This window comes from Monodelphis domestica, chromosome 2, assembly GCF_027887165.1.
Source record: "Monodelphis domestica isolate mMonDom1 chromosome 2, mMonDom1.pri, whole genome shotgun sequence".
Classification (NCBI taxonomy): domain Eukaryota; kingdom Metazoa; phylum Chordata; class Mammalia; order Didelphimorphia; family Didelphidae; genus Monodelphis; species Monodelphis domestica.
Window position 1 is genome coordinate 104,143,626 of NC_077228.1, and position 24,675 is coordinate 104,168,300.

The 24,675-nt window shown below is 42.0% G+C and overlaps 1 protein-coding gene and 1 long non-coding RNA gene across 13 annotated transcripts in view; one reads left to right on the forward strand and one right to left on the reverse strand.

Moving 5' to 3' along the window:
- NAV1 (neuron navigator 1) overlaps positions 1 to 24,675 on the forward strand; it is a 369,462-nt gene that overhangs the window by 304,316 nt on the left and 40,471 nt on the right. For all 12 annotated transcript variants that reach the window (XM_056815718.1, XM_056815720.1, XM_056815722.1 and 9 more), the window contains one exon: positions 23,002 to 23,140. In XM_056815718.1, the coding sequence (XP_056671696.1) occupies positions 23,002 to 23,140 (139 nt within the window). The remainder of the gene's footprint in view (positions 1 to 23,001; positions 23,141 to 24,675) is intronic.
- Positions 1,627 to 23,069, reverse strand: LOC130457118 (uncharacterized). The gene is made up of 4 exons (XR_008916154.1): positions 22,862 to 23,069; positions 7,373 to 7,425; positions 4,892 to 5,033; positions 1,627 to 1,891 (listed from the first exon to the last, which is right to left on the reverse strand). It is a non-coding gene; the product is annotated as an uncharacterized LOC130457118 (long non-coding RNA).

Here is a 24,675-nt window from a genome sequence, read left to right on the forward strand (position 1 = left end):
GCTGGAGAGTAATTGGGGATTGATCTTTGAATCCCTGTAATATATTTAGTCCAAAAGAATATCTCTACCCTCTAGGTGATATTCTGAAGATATCTGTGCTTGGTTTTTTATGTTAATTAAGCAACTGGGGTGTACAATATGAAGTACAACAGGAAAAAATTAGGAATGCTCCTATTGTACTACAATTAGAAGACAAGAAGGGTCAAACAGATTTAACAGGCCCCTTCCCTTCCATTTCCTCCTCCATCCACTTTGACTTGGAGCCATAGCATCAGGACAACATTGGTCAAAGCTGGAGGCCCTGTTAATATAACCAACCAGCTCTCCATACTTCCCAGAAGACTTCTCAAATAGCTTTCAAGGGCTAGATGAAGCAATGTTTCCTTCTGTTCCCCAAGGTCATCACCATGGCCTCCCTAGATGCCCACTTCTTCCATTCAAACAGAAGACAGTGATATCTAATTCAAATAGAAACTGGACTACCAAAACTACATCAGGGTTTCTGTGGATAGCAAACTGACATAGAAAACCACATCTTAACATTATCTACATTCCATTTTATTTTTATTTTGCCAAACAACTCTCAATTATCCATATTTTTTATCTCTTAGACCTTGTATTTGACACCTGATCTAATCTGCCCCTCTGCCTCTAGGCAAGAATTCATATTCATAATAGATGATTTGTATTGTGGTTGTCCTCTGGCATCAGAACCAGAATTTGAATTTAGATCCTGTGAATGGGCAAAGATCTGGGTTCTAAGTTCATAGGTTGAACTGTGTAGCAACTTAGAAATGGAGTCTTTTCAGTCAAATTGAAGCCTTATCCTTGGTTAAACTCAGGATGTTTCAACACGTTTGACCAGCAATGAAGGGATTGTTATGTTGGTTATGCTTGACTGGGTGGGTATAAGAAATAGCTAATGTTGGGTCAGATCCCAGCCTTGCCTGATGGATTGAGTGAACACCAACTTTCCATAAAACATTCTCAGACTGTCACATGGATTGTTTGCTACAATGGAAATCTTTACAGTTGAATCCACATAGACTGAGAAACGTAAAATGAAGAACCATGTCCTTAAGTTCTCCTGCCTTCCCACAGATATTACTGTTGAAATAAAGATTAGGTGCTGATTAGCTACAAATTGGATAAGACTGTTGCCTATAACATTTTTATTCTTCAAGGCTCCAGCTTCCAATTTTACATAATAATAATGGTGCTAGCTTTTATAGGACTCTACAGTTAGAATGAGTTCCCTTATCTCCTTTGATCTTCACAACAAGGCAGGGAAAGTATCCCCATTTTATAGATGGGGAAAACTCAGATCCACAGAAATTAAGTTACTAGTCAATGTCAGCAACTGAGGCAAAAAACACACCCAAACCTTCAGACTATAAGTTCATTGACCTTTCCACTATCTATCCTAAACAAGGAGGAGGGAAAATGATAAAGCTGGCTTCTTCCATCACTGGCTGGGTGGCTGCCTGCCTGCTTGAAGTATCTGTCTTAGTCTTGAATATGAGCTGGGCAGACTCAGGAATGAGTTGACAAAGTTCAGAAATGAAAGCAAGGAATATAGCCTTGGGTCTGAAGCTCAAACTTTTTGAACTTCTCAGTTAAGCTTTCTAGGACTTCAATAAAGCCACACAGAAACTCAGCAATAATAGAATTATGAGCAGAAAGCTTACATGATCTCCAGTAAACATGTCCCACCTTGTTTCTGAGTCTCCAAATGTTATGGCTATTTGTTTTCTTCTCACTTAAAGGAAGGAAAATACTAGAAGATAAAGAGGTCACACAAAGTTATGTTGCCCTGCCATTAACTTGGGCCAGGGTGATCCTTACTTCATCCGCTGTTCTCGTAGTTCTCCCAAGGGAACCACTGGAATTCCTGAAAGAAAAAAGAGCTACTGTCAATTGTAGGTTGATTTCTTTTGCTCATTTTTTCCCTCTTCTCAGCATGCTTCAGATTCTATTGATGGAGACCAACATAATGCTGTAGCCTCTCTAAGCTAGAGTAATTCTTCCATACCTACCTATCCTGGAATGACAGCTTTCATCACCCCAGGCATTTTTGTTGGAAACATTTATTTTTCTAACTTGTGTTTTGAGTGATAGAAACACAAAGAAAACATCTTTGAGTCCTACTGCATGAGCTAAGACAGCTCTTAACATGGAGTCTGTGAACTTTTTTTTATTTTTTAACTCTTGCCTTCCATCTTAGGATCAATACTGTGTATTGGTTCCAAGGCAGAAGAGTGTTAAGGGCTAGGCAATGTGGATTAAGTGACTTACCCAAGTGTCTGAGGCCAGTTCTGAACCTAGGACCTACCATCTCTAGACCTACTTCTCAATCCACTGAGCCACCTAGCTTCCCCCTTGGGTCTGTGAACTTTTTTTTTTTTTTATGTCCCAGAGATTTTCTTTATTTCTTTTTTTTTTTTTTAATTTTAATATTATTTTATTTGGTCGTTTTCATACATTATTCACTGGAAACAAAGATCGTTTTCTTTTCCTCCCCTCCCCCCCCCCCCCCCCCCCCCCCCCCCGCCTTTCCCTCTCCCATAGCCGACGCATGATTCCACTGGTTATCACATGTGTTCTTGACTCGAACCCATTTCCCTGTTGTTGGAGTTTGCATTATAGTGTTCATTTAGAGTCTCTCCTCAGTCTTATCTCCTCCAACCCTGTGGTCGAGCAGTTGCTTTTCAGCGGTGTTTTTACTCCCACAGTTTATCCTCTGCTTGTGGGTAGTATTTTTTTTTAGATCCCTGCAGATTGTTCAGGGAAATTGCATTGATACTTATGGAGAAGTCCATCACCTTCGATTGTACCACAATGTATCAGTCTCTGTGTATAATGTTTTCCTGGTTCTGCTCCTTTCGCTCTGCATCACTTCCTGGAGGTTGTTCCAGTTCACATGGAATTCCTCCACTTTATTATTCCTTTTAGCACAATAATATTCCATCACCAACATATACCACAATTTGTTTAGCCATTCCCCAATTGAGGGGCATCCCCTCATTTTCCAATTTTTGGCCACCACAAAGAGCGCAGCTATGAATATTTTTGTACAGGGTCTGTGAACTTTTTAAAAAACTGCATAATTATACTTCAATATAATTTGTTTCTTTTGAAGTTCTGTATGTTTTATTTTATGCCTTTAAATAATGTACTGATAACTAGCATTTATATAATGCCTTAAGTTTGCAAAGCATTTGACATTGATTATCTCTTCTTACCCTCACAGCCTTGGAAATTAGATGCTATTATGATCTCCTTTTTATGGATTGGGGAAACTTGGGCAAACAGTGGTGACTTATCCAGAGTCACACAGCTAGTGACTAAGGCTGGATTTAAACTCAGGTCTTCTCAACTGTAGGTCCAACATTCTATCCACTATACCACCCAGGTGCCTTTTTAAAAACATTACTCTGAGGACAGCTAGGTGTGGATAAAGACTTGGAGTCAGGAAGACCTAAGTTCAAATCTCATCCTCAGCCACATACCGGCTATGTGATCCTGGGCAAGTCACTTTACCCTATTTGCCTAAAAAACAAACAAACAAAAAACCAACAGTATATCCCTCTCATTTAGGAGGGAGTCACTCAGTGGATAGAGAGCTAGCCCTAGAAATGGGAGTTCCTGGACTCAAATCTGGCCTCAGATACTGTCTAGCTGTGTGACCCAGGGCAAGTCACTTAACCCCCATTGCCCAGCCTTTACTAATCTTCCACCTTAGAATCAGATTCTAAGATGGAAGGTAAGAGGTTTTTTGTTTTTTTTAAATAATTAAAAATAAAAACATTACTGTGAGAAGGGGCCCATAGGTGTCACCAGACTATTTTGATTGGCCATGGCACAAAAAGGGTTATGAAACCTTGAGCAAAGGTCCTTAGTCCAGAGAAGCCTAAAAGGACTCCATGAAATTGAAATCAGATCTGAACTTCCTAAGCAACTCTAAAATAGCTTTTGAGTTACAGGCTCAGATTGATTGTCCACCAGAGCTTTAGGTGAATTAGAACAAGAAACTTCCCATCACTACTTTCAAGTTTTATTTGCTGCCAACACTTAAGTTTCCATATAGAAAAGTGCCTCCACCATCTTAGACCTCCAGTGCATGTTCTCTGCCTCTTCAGTGGATAGAGCACCAGGTCTGGAATTGGGAGAACCTGGGTTCCAATCTGGCCTCAGACATTTCCTAGCTGTGTGACCCTGGGCAAGTAACTTAATTCTGTTTTTCTAGCCCTTACCCTTCTGGTTAGAGTTGCTACTAAGACAGAAAGTAAAGGGGGGGGGCAGTACTTTAAAGCCTTTCAGCCATACCAAGACCTAAACTGTCCTCTCCCCATTTAAACAGTAATGGCAGCAGACACTGAAGCTCTCCCACTAGCTTCCAAGTTTGTGTCAAACCTCATTCCAGGGAGGAAAGATAATCTTACCCAGATAAATCACCCCTGAGCAGTTTCAGCCTCATCCTCCTTACCCAGTGCCTTGAGATCACTCGAGCCCCAATCTAACAATTAGCATTCTTTAATTTGGGGCCAGGGAAAAAAAATAGTTAATTTACAATCCACTCCAGCCCTGGGCTTGAATCATCTCTATGGTATTAACCCAATTCTGTACCAGATGTCCCACTTCCAAGCTGGGAAGGGGTCTTACAATAGTATTATGTAATGTAAAAGAATTTAGAAAATTTATGCTTTACATTGCTGGAAATGTGGATGTATTTGGAAATGAAGTTGCTCTGATTTTCATTTAACACCAATCAAATCCTCCTGTATTAAGCAGCTGTAATGAAATAATGAGGAGGCAGCTAGGTGACTCAACAGAGAGAGCACCAGCCTAGAGTCACAAACCCCCAAATTCAAATCCAACCTCAGGTACTTACTGATTGACCCTGGGCGAGTCATTGAACCTGTTTGCCTTAATCCACTGGAGAAGGAAATGGCAAACCACTTTAGCATCTTTGCCAAGAAAACCCCATGAACAGCTCCATCCACGAGTCAGAAGAGTCATACACAACTGAATGGCTGAACAACAACAATGGTTAAATGGTTATTATTCCCAGGCAGCATGCTCATTGTGTGAACACACACACACACACTCAATCAATCAATCAATCAATCAATTTAGTACAAATGAATGAGATAGATTCTCTACAGTAAGGGGAGGGGTGGAGGGTTATCGTCTGTTTCTCAAGCCAGTTCTTGTTTATTACACTATAATAAAGGACTGTAGGGGAAGGTAGCCCTTTATTTCCTGTTCATATTTTGGGACTTGGGTTTTTGTTCTGTTTTACCAGTTTCGGTGACTTTCTCTCGATTCGATTCAGTAGAACTAATGTGAATGCCATGAAGGACAAGATGTTTGGGCAGGACCCTTATCCCCGATTATTCAGAGCTAGCTTCCTGAATAGATCATTTTTGCCATGGGAGTTAAAAAGAGGGTGCTGATCCTCAATGGTTGCTTTGATAAAGACAGCAGAAAAGAAATAGAAAATGATCTTTCTTGACTAGAGCAAAATGAGGGAGAAGATGACGATGGAAGACTGAATTTAATAGAAACAGAAGTCAAGACAAAAAGGGAGGTGATACATTCAAAGAGGCCTTCTGAGAGCTTGTTTGATACATACTAATAGGACTTCATTCCACAAAGGGGGAGTAATTGAAAGCCGAGAGGTGTTTGTTGCCAGCTCAGCATTTCTGGGTGGGATCTTTTGGCGTTATTAGAGAAAGTTCAATACTCCACAGATTCTTAACCTGATCTTTTGAATATACCTACCCTTCTGTAATACAATGAAGGGACTAGGACTGGAGTTCAAATTTGACCTTAGACACTAGCTGGGTGACCCTGGGCAACTCACTTTACCTCTGTTTGCCTTAATCTACTGGAGAAGGCAGTGGCAAACCATTCCAGTATCTTTGTCAAGAAAATCCCAGATGGGGTCACAAAGAGTCAGACATGACTGAAAACTCTACTCTTACTTCTGGTGCCTCATTTTCTCTATCCTGAAAAAGGAATAATAAAATTCAGTCGTTCATAACTATATGCTTTTAGATTTTAAAAAAGAATTTGACTTATTATTAAATAATTTTACAGTAATCATAGCTAGCATTTTTATAGTGCTTTAAAGTTTTCAAAGCACTTGAAAAAATCCCACCTTACTTGATCCGTTGTCCCAGATGGTAAATACTATTATTATCCCCATTTTACAAATTAGGAAACTGAGGCAGTCCAGAGACACAAGCAAGTAAATTTCTGAGGCTAGATTTGAACTAAGATCTTCCTGACTCCAGGTTCACCATTTGATCTACTGAACCACCTAGCTGTTTTGGTTTTTTTATTAAGGTTTTATTAACAAATAATAATAATAAATAATAAAACTAAGGTTTTATTAATGTAGTCTTCTGACTCCATGGACTATGCTGTCCATGGGGTTTTCTTGGCAAAGATGTTGGGGTAGATAGAGGAAATTCCCTTTCTCTGTCCATGCATACTGGCAACTGTTCTGGTCTCAGATACTTGATGGCTATATGACTCTGGGAAAGGCACTTTATTTCTGTTTGTCTCAATTTCCTCATCTGTAAAATGGGCTTAATGTAGTACTTACCTCTCAGGGTTGTTATCAGGATCAGATGAAATGAGAATTAGCATCATGAATAGTTAAGAACTACATAAATGTTAGCTATTGTTATTATTTTATTGTACCTTTATAGAGTTATCTGAGGCAGGTCTTACAGAGTTTAACACAGTGCTTAGCATATAGAATTTATTAAATGCTTGCTGTTGGTCAATTGATTCTTGATTCTGAAGCTAGTTCTCTATCCCCTACACCAGTGATGGTGAACCTTTTGGGGGGGGGGGGTGATGTGAGAAATGTCCTCAGGCACCTGTGGAGAAGGAGAGGGGAGCAGCCAGGCCCCTTGTCCCTCTGGCTTTCTAGTAATCTCTGGGAAACTCTGTGCTGAGCTGACAGCAAGCAGGCCCACAGAGAGGGTTCTGAGTGCCCTTTTGACACACGTGCCATAAGTTTGCCACCATAGCCCTAGACTATCTCTGAGGGATTTTTATTGATTGGTATATGCTTCCATATCTTTGTCTCCTTCAACCTGCTTGTAGAAGGACTAGAGTGGTTTCTGAGGAGGAAGAGTGCAAATATATACATCATTATAATTGGAGGAAACAAGCATGTCATAAAGGTCCAGGCAAATTTTTGTGATATGTGGAGCTAAAGATCACTTTCCTACAAGGGAAATGAGAGAGAAGAGGGGGAAGGCAGTAGGTCAAGATAGCTAGATAGGGCAATGGGATAGACCCCAGGAAAAGGAGGTAGAAAGAACTGAGTTCAAAACCAGCCTCAGATACTTACTAATTGTGAGACCCTGGGTAAATCCTTGAATCTTCCTCAGGTTGTTTCCTCATCTGTAAAATGAGATCATATTCTTAGTGCTTTTCAAATCTTAATGCTATATATACTTGCTAGTTATTATTCTGGTCGTGGAGGAGGTAGCTTCTAAAATGGACCTTAAAAGAAGTGGTGCCTTAAAGTCTCTTTTCCTTTTTCCCTGAAATTGATCTGAGCTTGCAGGACTGCTGGATAGAAAAAAAATCTCGTTTCAATGTTTCAGCTGAGTAGGTCAGTTCAGAGAGGCCAAAGCTGGGAATAAAGGTCTAAGCTAAGGGGTCATTTTTAATATGGAGGGCTTTCTTTTCTGGCCAAGACTGCAGTCAGCCAAGACTCATTGTTTCTTTTCCTTTCTACTTTCCGAGAGATTATTGGGGATCTAAGCACTTAACACACTTCTTGTGCCTTCCACTGGAGAATTTGCAATGACCACTGATTTCTTTGTTAGTGTAAAAGAATGACACTGATGCTATAGCCCAGCATTTTGGAATTGTGACACCTCCTATTGAAGAAGATGCTGAGACTGTGGGTTGAAAGGTCAGAGAATCGAGAATAGAATTGGCAAATGTCTCCTCTGATTCTAGGCCAAATACCTTTTCCTTCCCACTTTGGAAAGCACCACTAAGGAAGGGGTAGAGAGTGTTGATTCAAAAGAGGGCAAGGGATCTCCCCTTGCCCTACTGACTCTTCCCACCTTCTGTATGGAAAAGCTGGACTACACAACCTAGCTGCTGCTCTGTACTAACTGATAGAATATAAGCCCCTTGCAAATAGGAATTGTTTCATTCCTTTTATTTGTAACCCTATTGCCTAGCACAATGCCCTATTAAGTACATAGTAGGTATTTAATAAAAGCATGTTGATTAAGGAGCATTTTACAACTAATTTTGTGACGCATATTATTTTGTGCTGAAAGGTAACCCTAGGCACCATCTGATGGACCCCTCTTATCAGTCAAATATGGAAACCCAAGTTGAGAATTGAACCTAGTTTCCCAGATGCTATTTCTAAAACACAGTGGTTAGGAGTTTAGTTTACCCTTTTTTTTTGCAGATGGGGAAACTGAGGCTAGAAAGGTGAATTAACTCTATTCCAATTATATAAAAAATGAAACTGACATCACAACTCAGGAATTCTAAAGCCTGACTTGATGGGCTGCCCTTTCTCCTTTGATGGTGGATTAGTTCAAGTCTCTGAAGATTTGTTTTGTCTTTTTAAGCAAGAAAGGCCCTATTCTGTTTTCTTTTTGAATGGTCATTGAATTGCTTGTATTAGGAACTTTTGAAAAGGAGGAGGGAAGGATGTCCTGTTTTTTTCTTCTTGCCCCATGAAAGAAGCAGAGAGGAGGGACCTTGGGAGGGAAGGCTCGGGGGTGGGAGGGGAACTCTCTGAAACTAGAGAAAACTCAAACAAACTGTGGCCAGCCGAGTCAGCATTCCTCACACACAGTTGGTCCTAATTAAGGAGACCGGCGTTAAGCAGCTCAGCTTTCGGCTCTTTATTCTTTGCTCAGGCCCCTGCCAGCTGACATGGCAAAGCTTTAACCCCCATCTCGAAAGCTCCTCATGTCTCTCTCCACCCCTCTCTGAAACCACCTCTTTTCCCCCACCTCAGGCTCCCACTAAGTTATAGCAATGCCCTTTATGGAAACCCTAATCCAATTGGCTCTCCTCTGCTTCAGAGTACTGTGATAGCATGCTGCCACAGGACTGAGCTATCAGAGCATCATACCATCAGAGAAGCACCAATAGAACTTGATTTCATCACAGAAGAAGGGAATCCCTCTGGGGTTAATTTTACAGCCACATCAATGCATCAGTGCCTCCTGAGGATAATCCCCTTCCCTTTGTCTGTTTGATTCCTGGATTTTCTTAGCCTTATTCTTCTAGCCCATTTCTTATATGCACCCAGGTAATGCAAATGTTTCTGCAAGATTACTTCAAAGCCTGAAACTGGTGTATCTAGCCAGCACCGGCATCTGGCCCCCTGCAAATGATGGGGGATGGCAGTGACATTCAAACGAGAATGAAGCTCATTGTTGGTAAGAGCCTGGGATTAAAGCATCAGGAGGAGCACTGAGAGGGACCTTGGAGGCAGATAACGTAGCCCCATCCCCTCATTTTACAGATGAGGAATCCAAGCCCAAGAAATGTAAGTGACTTGCCTAAAGCAACATACATTGCAATGAGCAAGACTGGAATTTCAATCCATGTCTTCTGACTACTGCAACTCTACTACTCTTTTCACTATGGAGGTAATATTAAACAAGATGCCATCCCCTTCTTTTTAATGTTGAGGGAAGGGAAGAAAGGCTCTGAAGCTCTCCTGTGATCATTCTGGAGCACCTATTATGAATGAATACAAATATATAGGCAAGGGTGGCAACTGAAACACTTCAAATACTGCATATTAATGTATATGAAGAAACCTGAGGTTTCTGCCTAAACCACCGAGCCAGCCTGAGTGCCTATGAGCCTGTGTGTGTGTGCCCTCACCACTATGGTCACTGAGTCCCAGTCCTTAGAAGAGAATGAGTGGAAACCTGAATGTTGAAGGTCACTCAGATCTCCAGGTTTGGTCAAGGGATTCAAATTGGGATCAGGTAGATAATAGCTCTCCCACTTCCTTTTCTGTCTGACTTCAAGTGCCATTAAAGAGGCAACATTCAGGTCTCTCCTATTATTCCAGAATGTCGTCCCACAGGCTTCATGAGGAATGCCTTGTCTACTCTCTTGGCACCAACTCTTTACTGACCAGGGAGATGAGCCTGATAGGAATTCTGGTCTGACTTCTGAAAGAGAAGCAGCAATGGGGAGCCATTAGTAGGAGACAATGGAGAAGAGAAGGGGAAAGGACCCTAAAGTTCCACAAATGAATACTTTGGCCTCAGACATGAACAGGAGAATTAGATCACAGAAATACTTTGAGAATCATGAACATCAAGTTTTCCTGGATTTTACTTTTTCTGGACCTGCTCTTTCAAAAAGATCTTCAAAACCTTTGTCCCTGGTCCTTAAATACTTCCCTGTTAGGACCAACTAAGAATTCCTGTCTTAGATATAGAAATAGGCATAGAAATGACTGCCTGCTCTTGAATTCAGTGTTGATTTTTTTTTCTGTTCCACAATCAAGGAGAATTGAGGTGAATAGCAAGAAAGTAATGTGCCTGACATTACAGAACCAGTGAGTCTGAGAACTGAATCCTGGGTTTGGAGTCTGAAGCCTGTGACCTATCTGTCATCTGCCATGCCCTCAGCATTTCTGAGACTCAAATTGGTGCCTTTGAGAAGTAGATGTATCTTTAGCAAGTTGCTGACACTGTTTTACCACATTCTGAAAACGGTATAAAGAAGAGGCCACTGTTGATACACCAAAGGGTGTGAGAGAAGCTTTTTTGGGTGCAGAGTCTCTCTTGCCTCACAGAGAGAACTCTGGTCATCTTTCTGAGTCCCTTTCTGTTGCATGATCATTCCCCTGGATTAAGTCTTGGCAAACTAATCACCTAAAAATTTCAAATTGGCTTCTTCCTTACCCTCATCTCCTTCCAAATCCCTGCTCTGTACAGTTCATCCTCTTTTCCCAACTCCTGGCTTTGTTGACCAGATCAGGCCAGCTTGCTGTGGACCGTGCCAAACCACAGACATGTAATGAGGCAGACAGCTAACTCCCCCCTTGCTCTAGAGTGTGCTGAGGCCAACTGGAGGTGGGGAACAGAGGAAACTACTGCTGTTAGGAGCCGTCGTTGACATTTATATAGCACTTTAAAGTTTTCAAAGTACTTTATATCTTATTTGTTCTCCAGAATAAACCTGAGGTGAGTACTGCAGGTATTATTCCCCTTTTTACTGATTAGAAAGGAAATTCAAAGAGGTTTACTTGCCCAGGGTTAGCCAGATAATAAATGTCAGAAGTGTGAATCAAACCCCAATTTCCCCCCTCTTCAAATTCAGTAAGTGCTCTTTTTATTATACCAAATCATCTCCTTTATTTGTCACTTTGCAATGACTTTATCCTGTACTTAAGTATAATGCTGGGATCTGTACTGTAAACCTCAAAATTTCTTAGACTTATAAATGTTGGAAATTTCACCATTGGGAAATTTCATACTTGAAAAATTCCCTATTGATAGTGGGTCTTGGCTATTGGAATGGGAACCCCATTGGCATGAGAGTTTCCCCCTCCTACCTTCTTAAGATTACTTTAGGACAGAAACCTTTTGCTGAACAATGGAAAGGACTTTGACCTATGCTTAAGCATAGAACAGGAAGTTCTTTGAGTCAGTACACATACGTGACTTCTTTGATTTATTCTCAAAGCCACGCATCATGTCACCCACTTCTATACTCACTTGCTGATTTGGTTCCCTACAGTCTTCCCCATCACTTAGCTGCTTAAGCATGCAGATGCCCTCTTTGAGAGCTTAATCTAAGGTGGGTGGCTAATAATTCAGTGCATGCACCCCTAATATGACCATGCTTAGTGCCATCAAAGGAAAAAGTCAGCTAAAGTTTAAATGTAAACCACAACTTTTCCTGGCCAAGGACCAAATGTAACTACTGTAGCAGCTAATGAACTCCATTCTCTCAGAGCTGACATTTCAAAGATCAGGAATTCTCCTGTCTGGGAACTGTTACCTTGTTTGCAGCTACACCCTACCTTTGAACCTTCAAGGCACTTCATAACTCAGAGCACATATTCTGTGATTTGCAAATCATCTCTTCTCTCTAAAATAGACTGTATACTCCTTGCAGGGCCAGGCCTAAGGGAAGCATCTTTGATTTCCCGTAGCATGTAGCTTAACTGATTTGTTCTCCCAAGTGCTTTGCCACTTTGTAAATGGGTGCTTGGGAAGTATGTTGGACAATGCTGAACGAATGGAATGGGAGGGAGCTGGCTTATGGTAAGGAATGGCGGAACTACGACAGGAGTTGGAGAAGTTATGATTTACTCTCAAAACCATCAGTGGATTCCACCTTTTAAGCAACTACAGATCTGTCCAAAAGGCACCCAGTTACCTTGGTATAATAGGACGAGCACCAAATCTGGCACTGACCACCTTGAGCTCTGCCATTTCCTAGCTGTGATTTTGGATAGGTCCCATAGCATCTCTGGCCAATTTCCTCAGCTCTCAAGTGACAGTGTTGGACTGGATCTTTTTTAAGGTCTCTGAGCTGGAAATCCTGTGATTCTTTGGAGCAGCCTGTCAGGGAAGTCAGCTATGAATCCTCTCCAGGACAAAGGATTTGTATAAAGTAGAGGAAGGGCAAGACCTAATGAAGCTCTGAAATGCTCAAATTCACCAAACTAGACTTGGGATCAGTTGGAGATATAGTCCATTTAACTTAGAGGTTTGGGCCCCTAGCCAATTAATTAAATAAAGAGCATTTATAAAGCACTTACTGTGTGATACCAAGCACTGTGTCCAGTGTTGGTGGGTTCTTCCCACACTCCCACACATGGGCAAAGGCAAAAATAAATACACATAAGGGTTATCTAGGTAACACAGCAGATAGAGCTCCAGGACCTGGGTTCAAATCTGGCCTTAGATATTCCTAGCTGTATGACTTTGAACAAGTCACTTAACCCCAGTTGCCTAGCCTTTACTGCTCTTCTGCCTTGAAATCAATATTCAGTATTGATTCTAGGAGAGAAGGAAAAGTATGTGTATTTTTAATTAGTTAATTTAATTAAATTAATAAAAATAAATGCATATCAAATGTATGGTGTATGTGGAGCAGTAAGGAAAGGGATAAAGGGACAATGACAATTCATGCGTGGAAAGAGTAAAGTTAAAAAAAGATCATTGCTTCTCTTCCAGTTATCTGTGGCCTGGAATACATGAGTTTAAAAATAAGTCATTACACTGGCTTTTTCTGAACAAGAAAGAAATAATGCAGTGAAGTATTATGGATCTCTACAAGGAGTTAGCTCTCTTAGTCCCAGTTAGACCATAAATTTCTTGAGGGCAGCTACAATGTATTATATGCTTATTTGTATTTTCCCACAAAACCCAACACACCGTCACAGACATTTGTTAAATGCTCAGAAATTTTTTTTAATGGATTAATTCAACTACCTTTAATCTTCCCTTTACCTCCTGAAAGGCAAGAGCAGTCCATCCTTACTATGCCCTGTTCCCTCATGGTAGACCTCAGAAAAGACATGGGTAGGAGCCAGCTGGGAATGAACAAAGTATCATAGATCTGCCAGTGCCAACTCAAATGCCTCCTCATCTTCTCTGGGTGCGGTTCATTCTCTTCCCCCTTACTGTTTACTAAAAAAGCCACTGGATCAGCCAGTGGTCAGAGGCATAGACATGCTAATTCCTAATGCTTATTTTACAAGTAAGAGAATGCTATATGGAGAAAATGGTTCTTATTCTTCCTTCTCTAGAGGCTGATGGAGTTTCAGAGATATTTTGGGGATTTGGATGGACTGGGGCAGCCCCAAAGACTATACTCAGTTTTATCTCTATTGGAGTTTTGAGGTTAAAATATTTTCATTCAAGAGGGGTGCCCCCAATCTAAGAGATAAGCTTAATTTTGAGACCTTTCATTGAATTAATTCTGCTTCAGGATGGGTCAGGTTCTAGAATCCCAGACCAAACTGGACCCTTGAGCCTGCCTCAGTTCAGACCTGCCCAATATTACAGGGTACAGTCATAAACCACCTGATCATTAAAGGCAGATGACAAAAGTGTGCTGGATTTGAATCCTTCCTCCAATATTTACTGCCTAGATGTTAGGAAAGTCATTTAACCTCTCAAGCTCCCCATTCCTTCATCTGTAAGATGAAGGGGTTGAACTAGACGCCTTCTGAGATGTCTTCTAGCTCTAAAAGCAGAATATTATGATCAAAGGAAAATAGTGTTGAAGTTATGTCTTGTCTCCCAAGATCAGAGGGCGTGCTGCCAGGCTTTCATGGCACCACTGCCCCCCTAACTATCTTACCTGATCCATCATTCATCAAGTGAGACAACGCCCAAAGTCGAGGCATTAAGAGAAGACCTTTCTTGCCTTTATCCCACGTGAGTTAGATCTGCTCACTACAACACAGATCTCATTGTTGACATAGCCATGGAGTCTGAGTAACCTCCCAAGTCTGTCTCTTACTCCTTTTCATGACCAATTTGGAGATTCTTCTCCCAATGCTGTGGGCTCTTTCTGGACAGAGAGGCTCCTGTTGTCATGGAGACTGTCTCTAGCTTGGCTGGCACAGTGAGCTCCTCTCTTTCTAGGCTGGTAAAGAAGGGGATCCAGGCATCCCTGCTTCAGAGGAGAGGAAATTGAGCCCAAAGTCCCAGAAGGAGGGAAAGGAGAATCCAACAGGAAATCAACAAGAATATTCTTTCTACAACCTGACTTTCCACATGTCAACTTTACGTCCATCCCTGGCCAGGGATCTCCATTAGGGTCAGAGAAGGAAGAAGGCTGGTAAGGCAGGCACAGCCCAGGAACCTGATAAGCATAGCTTAGAGTAGATAACTGATGAAGCTTAGTTCAATGGGGTATATTCTCTTTGACGGTGATAGAGTAGTGACTTAATTCAATTCAATGACTGTTCAAGCAAAGCATGGAGGACTGTTTCAGGCCTAGCCCTTGGCTATTTGACCTTCATCCAGGCCCCTCTGCCTGGATCCAGGCTCCTTTGGTCATTCTGGGGTGACTTTCCCTGGGACACAGGGAAGAAGTTTGTGAGGAGTGGCCAGCTCTAGCCAAGAGTCTTGTTGGTGTTGGTACTTTTCCCAGAAGAAAGGAGTGTTCCTTGCCCTGTGTGCTTTAATGTTTTTTCAGCCTAGACACAAAAAGAGCAGTGTTTAACTGAGCTGGCCACCTCACAGTCCTCTTTTCATCCTAAAGAGGAGACAGGGTACTCCAGAGTGCTCCTTCGAAGATGGATCAGAGCTGGGGAAATGGGGAGCAGGGCAGGAGAAAGGCCTTTGCCCTTCTCTGGGTCTCAGTACAAGAAGGGTTGGAATAGCTCAAGAACTCCAAAAAGCCCTTCAGCTAATTCAAGAGCACCTGGGGAAGTAGGGGAAGAGGAGGCACCTCCTCAGGGGCTAGTGCATTGGAAGTTCTTGTTCTACACCCCAGCATAGTGATCATTGTTGTTAACTATTGTCAGTCGTGTCCAAATCTTCTTGACCCCATTTAGATTTTTCTTAGCAAAGATACTCAAGTGGTTTGCAATTTCTTTCTCTGGCTTATTTTACAGATGAGGAAACTGAGGCAAGGGGGGGTATGTTACTTGCCCATGGTTACACAGCTACTCATCTTCAAAGGATAGACAAGTAGCTATGGGCTAGCCTGCTATCATTAATAAACACCCGACAATCAGACAAGCTGAATGATTTTATAGCATCATTTAGAGATATTACAGAAGAACTTGGCTATAATGTATTAAGGCTGTCATTAAGAAACAATATTGATGAGGTAATATTGGAAGATATTGGTAATGTTAAAGGAGAGCTGTCTACACACAAGTACCATCCTTCTGTATAAAGACTTTATTAAAAACCCTTATCCTCTGCCTTAAAATTGATACTAATTGATACCCCAATTGCCTAACCCTTGCAGCTCTTCTGACTTAGAACTGATCCTAAGATAGAAGACACAGGTTAAAACATAAAAATAAAAAGCACACTTTCTTCGCTCATCCTCCAATATAATGCTCTATCTTTCAGCTCTGGACATTTTCTTTAGTTCTCCTCCATACCTAGAACTCTTCTTCCGCATCTCTGCCTCATAGTTTCCCTGCCTTCCTTCAAGTTTCAGCTGAAGCCCCACTTGCTGTAAGAAGGCTTTCCCGGTCCTATAATCTTAGTGCCTTCCTTTTGAGACTATCCTCATTTATCCTGTACATATCTTGTTTCTGTTATTGTTTAGTCATTTTTTTCAGTCTTGTCCAATTCTTCCTGATCCCATTTTGGGATTTTCTTTGCAAAGATACAAGAGTGGTTTGCCATTTCGTTCTCTAGCTCATTTTACAGATGAGGAAACTGAGGAAAACAAGGTGAAGGGGTTTTTCCAGGGTTACATGGCTATTAAGTATCTGAGGCCAGATTTGAACACAGGAAAAAGAGTCTCTCTGACTCCAGATCTGGCATTCAATCCCATGCCACCATCTTGTTTCTACACAGTTATTGTTTTATGTTGTGAGCTCCTTGAGAGCAGAGACTATTTTTGGCTTTCTTTGTTTCTCCAACCCTGGGCAAAGTGTCTGGCACATAGTAGGTATTTAATAAATGCTAGCTGACTGACTGACTGACTTCCTCACTCCTTATGTAAGCTTAGACAAGTCACTTAACCCCTGAATGCCTCAGATGAAAGGACTGGATTAGACAGCTCCTGGGTTCTCTTCCAGCTCTAAATGTATGATCCTACAATTCATTAGAAGTCTCCCCCCAAAATATTGACACATAGGTTTCATTTTTAAATGAAACTAAATAAAAATTAATTCCACTCTAGGAATTCCAACACACACCTGCAGACTGGCATAGTGCTGAGGAGAGTGCTGACGCCCTTCCTACAGATCACTTCACCAGTCTAATATGGCTTTTACATCTGCTGCTTGTCTAATACGGTTTGCTGCTGCTCCTAAGGACTTTGCTCTAATAGCACAACCATCTCAGTGTGTTTCATTCAATTGATCCACTCCCTCCCTCCCACTTCCATTATGTCCCCAAGAAATTTCCCAGAGTCCCCTCAGGCACCTCACTACCCTACACAGTCAGTGACCTGTAAGGGAATGTTGACCCTCATTGGGCAGCAGAATTGACTCCAAGCCCTACTCCCTCCCCCCCTCCTCCCTAAGGGAACCATGGAGTACCTACCCATCCCCAGAGGCCCTAGAGAGGGGGTAATGGCTTCTCTAAGCCCCACCCCCTCTACCCGAGGCACCCACCCTTCTAGCTCTGATCTTCCCTTCTCTGCTGATCACCAGAAAGGAACTGATTGATAGGCCTGGAGATTAACTTTCCACATGGTTGACCATGTTTAACCCTGTGTTTCCCAGGATAATGGAGAAGGCAGAGCGGTAGCGCTCTGCAGTAGCTCTCCTATGCAGAAGCTTGCTAGAGCGGAAGCTGTGGTAACCAGTTGGGTAAGGAACTCCCTGGGCCATGGACGGAGTAGATTTTAGAACAAGGATTTTACCTGAGCCACAAGGATAACCTGAACAACTCAAGCAAAGAGAAAGGCAAATAGTCTAATGACACGTGCACCCAGGAAAGCAGCTTAGATGGATTTGTTGATCCACCCAGTTAGAACAAGGACTGAATTCAGAGAGCAGAGGGAATTCCTGCTTCTGAACATTCTCCTCTGGGCAGATGATCTGTTGAGGGTTTTCTAGTCCTTGGTGGTGGTAAAGATCTATTAAATGGCCCCAGAACCAAAGTGGTGCTTAGCTTTTAAACAGGAACCAAATACTTCCTGCCTAGTTATTCTTTGAGTAGTCTCAAAGACTCCTCTGGGAACACCTCACCAAACTTCCCCCCAATGAACAGTACCTTACTATAGGGGGAAAACCTGGGGCTTGGGAGAAAGGTAGACCTGGTCCAGGGAAGGCTGAGTACTCACCTATCAAACAAGGATTTCCAGCCCCAGCCCCCAGCTGCCATGAAGGAAAGGCAAAGCAAGACTTCCTAGCAGTTGTGCTCTTGAGACTTCCACAATCTCTCTCCAAAGGTTTGCTCTAAGGTCTTTCCCCATGCTCTAAGGCCTTAATTTCTAATAATTAGGTTCAGATGGAAGGCCTAGCATCATAGACCCTCTTTGTCTTTGGCCGAAGAGGATGTTCTATGTTTTATTTGTGTTTGATGGCCAAGGATCAGATCTTGCCCTGGGAGACATAATACAACCATTAAGCCAACTCTGCTTCCACCCCAGCTCCCCTGCATCTCTTTATTCTATAAAATAGGGAGAGTAATAACCTGACTAGGGGTGAGCATGAAATTTAATCTTTAGGTATGAGCTCAGAAAACAAATCAGTCATAGCACCCTAATAACCATAGTTCTAGTGACAAAATATAAATAGCATGAATTAAGCACACTCTATTCCTCATGCTTTCTTTTGCTCTCTCTCTCTCTCTCTCTCTCTCAATAAATCACTCCAGAGCATCTAAGCCAAGTGTCCAAACCACCCACTCTCCTATTCCCAGCAACAGAGTTAAAATGAGACCAGGAGAAATCTGGGCCAAGCACTCCCAATGACTTGCGTGTCTGATTATTATTCCATGATATGAAACTCAAAATAAATCAAAAAGGAAAAATTTGCCAGACACTAACTAATTCACAAAAACACATTTTCAGTCTTCTTGGTCCTTGTACTCACGCAAGCTGAGATACACCAGTGCTGCCCCCCCCCCACCCCCATGCTCAAGGACCCAAGGATGAACCTTAATACAAGTAAACTCTAACACTCTCTCTTTCCCTCTTTCCCCCTTCTCTTTCTTTTCTTCTCTTTTTTCTCTCTTTTCTTTCTTTTTCTCCTCTTCCTCTCCTCTCTCTTCTCTTATCTTCTCTCTTTTTTCTCTTTGTCTCTTCTCTTCTCTCCTCTATCTTTATATATACATATATATGTGTATGCATGTATGTATGTATATGTCACATACACACACAGCAAAAAATTATTGAAATTTCACATTCAGCTTTAGGTGCCATAATACTGAATGGGAGCAGCAGGTAGAACAGTGGAAAGAGCACTGACCTGGAAAATCCTAAAGTGAGGAGAACCTTGGGTTCTAGGTTCTAGTCCTCATTCTACTACCATGTAACCTCAGCCAAATCATGCCCAACTTTCTGTAAAATGGCAGATGGAAGTATGTTTGGACTTTATGATCTCCCAAAGACTCTTCCAGCTCCAACATTCTACAGTTCTTTGATTCAAGCCTAAAACAAGAGTTTTGGGTGGCTGAAATAAAAGGTTCAAAAACATGAGAAAAAGTTAGAGTCCTAGAATAAATTAACAGCTTAGAAATGAAAGCATATTGGGGACCAAAAGGAGATTTTCAAGCAAACCTTCTTCAGTATTCCTAAGTACTGAACAACAGAAAATTGGTATAAATGCAAGAGGGAGCTCTTTAGGTTAGACAGAAGATGAAAATTTCTGACCATATGACATGTTAAACCCAGAACTGAATTCCCAAAGGAAGACAGTCATTTTTAAAGTAGAATTTTTGGAATTTAAATCTCATCTAAGTTAGACTATTGCAATAGCTCCCTAATTGGTTTCCCAATCTTCAGTCTCTTCTCTCTATAATCATAAATCTTCTCTGCAGCTGTCAGTGATGTTCCTTTTTTATTTTTAAACCTTTACCTTCTGTCTGAGTATGGATTCTAAGACAGAAGAGTGAAAAGGGCGAGGCAATCAGGGTTAAGTGACTTATCCAAGGTCACACAATGAAGAAGTATCTAAGACCAAATTTGAACACGTCTTCCCATCTCTAGACTTGCCTCTTTCTCCACTGTGCTACTTAGCTGCCCCTTAATTGGGAATCCTTTTTGTTTTTTTTAACCTTTACCTTCACTCTTAGTATCAATTATAAGACAGAAGAGTAGCAAGGACTAGGTAATCAGAGTTAAGTAATTTGCCCAGAGAGATACAGCTAGGAAGTTTCTGAGACCAGATTTGATCATCTACCCATGTCACTCCTCATCCCTGCTCAAGAAACTTTGGTACTTCCCCTGTTTCTTCTAAGACAAACTAGACACCTCTGCTCAACATTTAAAGCCCTCCAAGATCTGAATGAAATCTACCTTTCCAGACTCATGTTATCTATCATTTGCCTTCACATACTCTATGTTCCAGGCAAACCAACTTACCTGCTTTTTTTTTAAACCCTTACTTTCCATCTTAGAATCAATACTGTATATTGACCCCAAGGTACACCCAGAAGAGTGGTAAGGGCTAGGCAGTGGGGGTTAAATGACTTGATCAGAGCCATACAACAGGAAGTATCTGAGTTCAGATTTGAATAAGCATTCTTTGTGGAGGGGGAAGGCATCCTTATTTAAAGAGAGAGTATTATTGGTGGTGATAATATTATTCTTAAACCCATATTTTCCATCTTAGAATCAATGCTGTGTATTGGTTCCAAGGTAGAAGAGCAGCAAAGGCTAGGCAATTAGAGTTAAATGACTTGCCCAGGTTCACACAGCTAGGAAATGTCTGAGGCCAGATTTGAACCCAGAATCTCCTGTCTTAGGTCTGTTTTTTCTTATACGTGACATTTCACCTCCTACCTCTATACCTTTGCATTATTTCTGAAATGCTCTCTGGCCTTCCTTGTGCTTTTGGGAATTCCTAGTCTCTTTCTGGGCTCTCAATTCAAGAGCCACATCCTATAAAGAGTCTTTCCTGATTTGTCCATTGTCAGTGTTTCTCCTTCTTCTTGCTATCATTTTTTAATATGTTGTATTGACTTGCTTGTGTGCGTGGTCTTTGCCCCTGGGGAGAATATCAGCTCCTTAAAGAGGTCCTGCTTCATTCGGGGTCTTATTTCCCCAGTCTGCCATGTGATAGACCTGCAACGTTGACTTGAAATGACTCCAAGTTTAATGGGCTTAACACTAGACATGGAGATAAAACACGGTTATCAGTACATGAGGCAGGGTCTCTTTATCATTATATATATGGATTCACACACACACACACACACACACACACTCACACATACAAGATATATAACAGCAGCCTTTTCCTGACAGCTCAGGTCTGTTATTCCAAGCAACTGGCTTGATGAAATGACTCTGCACATACTCAGCTCCTCTGTTTGGCCTTCATGTGCCCCTAGCAGTTAACTTCCCAGCAACACCATGAGTCTGATTCATTTACCCTTGAATGACAGCAGAGCATAGGTATTCTCTAGAGATAGAACATGATCCCTGCAAGGACCTGCTTAATAGGTCTAAAGACTAAAAAGAAAAAGAAGGGAAAAAAAGTGATAGGACAGCTAGGTGGCTCATTGGATTGAGAACCCAACCTAGAGAGAGGTGGTTTTGGGTTCAAATCTGGATTCAGGTACTTCTTAGCTATGTGACCCTGGTCAAGTCACTTAACACCCTTTGCCTAGACCTTGCCACTCTTCTGTCCTAGAATATTGATTCTAAAACAGAAGAAAAGAAAATGCGGATCTACTTGATTAAAGTGGGGGGAAGCACTGACTATGTGCCAGGCACTATGCAAAATGCTTTACAAATGTTATCTCTTATCTCATTTTATCCTACCAACCCTGGAAGATAGGTCTGGTTATGATCCCATATGATCCCATTTTACAGTTGGGAAAACTGAGACAAGCAAAGGTTGACTTAAATGAGAAAGGGCAGTTGAAAGAACTGTTACGCTGGAGTAAAAAGGTTTCATCTTGGAACAGTTGCTCAAAACTAGGGGACATCAAACAGAAGAAACACCCAGAAGAAAGGCTGGTTGTCAGCTAACCATATACTTGAGCTCTGAACATCTTGCTTTACCATGATGTTTGTTTCCTATTACATGGATCTGACCAAAAGGGGGTGGGGATGGGGGTAGGGGGAGAGAGGGGGGGAGGGAGAGGGAGAGGGAGAGAGAGAGAGGGGGAGAGAGAGAGGGAGAGAGACAGAGAGAGACAGAGACAGAGACAGACAGAGAGGGAGAGGGAGAAGGAGAGGGAGGGAGGGAGGGAGAGGGAGAGAGAGAGAGAGACAGAGAGAGAGGAAGAGGGAGAGAGAGACAGAGACAGGGAGAGGGGGAGAGAGAGAGGGAGAGAGAGAGAGAGAGACAGAGAGAGACAGAGACAGAGACAGAGACAGACAGAGAGGGAGAGGGAGAGGGAGAAGGAGAGGGAGGGAGAATTTATTAAGGTCTTTAAAGTGTGCTGGGCAATGTGCTAAGTGTTAAGGCTACAAAACTGTTCCTGCCTGCAAGAAACTTATATTCTAGGGGGGGGGGGGGACCAGAAGATGGACAGGGGTTGCTGGTGGGAGAGGAGAAGCAGGTAGAGATATCCAGGAAGTGACTGAGCAAGCTATGGTAAAATCTCCCCTATCCAATTCCAGAATCCCCAGGATAAAGTCTAAAGTTTTGTTTTGTTTTATGGGGGAGGTTGGATCCGGGGATGATAGAATGTAGGCAACATAGTTTGAAGATGGCCAGGAAGTGACTATAGTGTCTGGAATGGCCTTAGTATCTGAAATGACTAATATTAGCCATTAGATTGAGGGGCTTCCCTAGCACCCAGTAAGAGTCAAGCATAAGTCAGCAATAGACTTCAGTTTGGGAATACACTAACCCCTATAAAATGATATCTTGGAAATCCTCCCCTGAAAATTACACTGGTCAGTGATCAGTTGGAGCAGCCCAGGTCCAGATACAGATTCTTGGCTGCAGTCTGAAGTTGGACCTTTAATGTGAAAACCCTGAATTTAAAAAAAAAAAATTAAAGCTCTACTCTGAGTCTTTGTTGGTATTAGGACTCACCCTGTAGTCCTCTCTTCCAGATGGCGCTTTACAGTAGTAAATCTTCTCTCTAAGGACAAACTATTCCTCAAGCGATCTGAAAAACCTCTCCAGGTGTGACTTCTGTCTTAACCTCCTGGTATTTCTCTCTTGTCCTACAGCTGGGATGAGAGCAGCAGTATCAGCAGTGGGCTCAGCGATGCCTCGGACAATCTCAGTTCTGAAGAGTTCAACGCCAGCTCCTCCCTCAATTCCCTCCCCACCACTCCCACCGCTTCTCGAAGGAACTCAACTGTAGTGGTAAGTGAGTCTGAAAAATGCCATGCTGGAGTGGCTCTAATCCATATACCAAAGACTAAGCCAAGGAACCAAGCAGGCAGTGCCATCTTCCCAGCCCAGGCTTCCATGGACATAAACATACGGATCCATTTCCTTATGCCCTGAACCACCTTCCTGGGCCAGTCGGGGAGAGACTAAATCCCCTAAACATTCCCCTGACCATCTGATGTGGCTAGAGTCAGAAGTCCCCAAACTTTCAGGAGTTCCATTAGTTTAGGGATGATATTACATGAGCAACCAGGACTAGAGTGGGAAAGAAGCAACCAAAACCCTTGCTGTTCTCCAAGGTTCTCAAACAGGTCCACAACAGAGCTCCTCAGATTTTTGCCCCAACCCACCCTTTTCTGAATGGTTCCCTTCTATTTTCAAGGGAGTCATCATTGTCCATTAGCTAGGTTTGAAACCTTCATGTCATCCACAACTCTTCATTTCCCTTCCGGATATATCCAATTAGATGCAAAATCTTGTTGTTTCTATTTCCATAGTGCCACCACCCTAGTTCAGCTGCCCATCACCTCTCCCCTGGTCAACTGCAATAGCCTCCTTATTGCCGTTCCTGCCACGTCTCCCCCCATTCCAATTCACCTCCATGCAGCTGCCAAAGGAACGTTCCTAAATCAGTTTTTAACCTGTCATCTCTATTCAGGAAACTCTCTGGGTTCTCTGTAACCTCTAAAATCAAAGCCTTTCCTAACCTGGCCCCATCCTACCTTTCTAGTATTTTTACACATCCCTCCCCTCTTCTCAGGCATGTTAGGGCTCCCGCCTGTTCTTCACACCCAACATTTTATCTCTTCCCTCTGGCCTTTGCCCTGGCTGTCCCACCTGCCTGCCTAGAATTCTCTCCTTTGCTTCTTAAAATCCTTCGCTTCCTTCAGGACTCAAAGCAAATGATACCTTCAGAAAGGGTCCTTTCCCAGCCTCAGCCTCCACCCCCCAAACCCCAATCCCAGCTGCTAGTGCCTTCTCTTCTCAGGTTACCTTCCATTTCTTCAACATAGATCTTGTGTGGGCATGTATGTGTATGTGTGTGTTCACAAGGTGTTCTAGATAGATAGATACTTAGATATTGGACCCTCAGAGAAGCAAAAATAGTTCTTGCCCTAAAGGAACTTGGAGTCTATTGAAGGAGACAACATGTATGGGATATGCATGTGTGTAGGTGTGCATGTGCACACATGCACACAGTGTTCCAAAAGTCCTGGTGTACTTTTAAGCTATTAAAATTGTTAAATTTTAATTTTAAATACACACATTTAAAATTTAAAACATGCAATTTAAACATACACATTTTATTTAGACATATAAAACATTCACTCTAAAATTTAACATACACACATTTAAAATTTAAAAACATACACACATACATATATACATATATACACACACATAGATATGTACATGGAGCATCTAAGTGGCACAGGCTTGGAGTCAGGAAGATTCATCTTCCTGAGTTCAAATCTGGCCTCAGATGCTCACTAGCTATGTGACTCTGG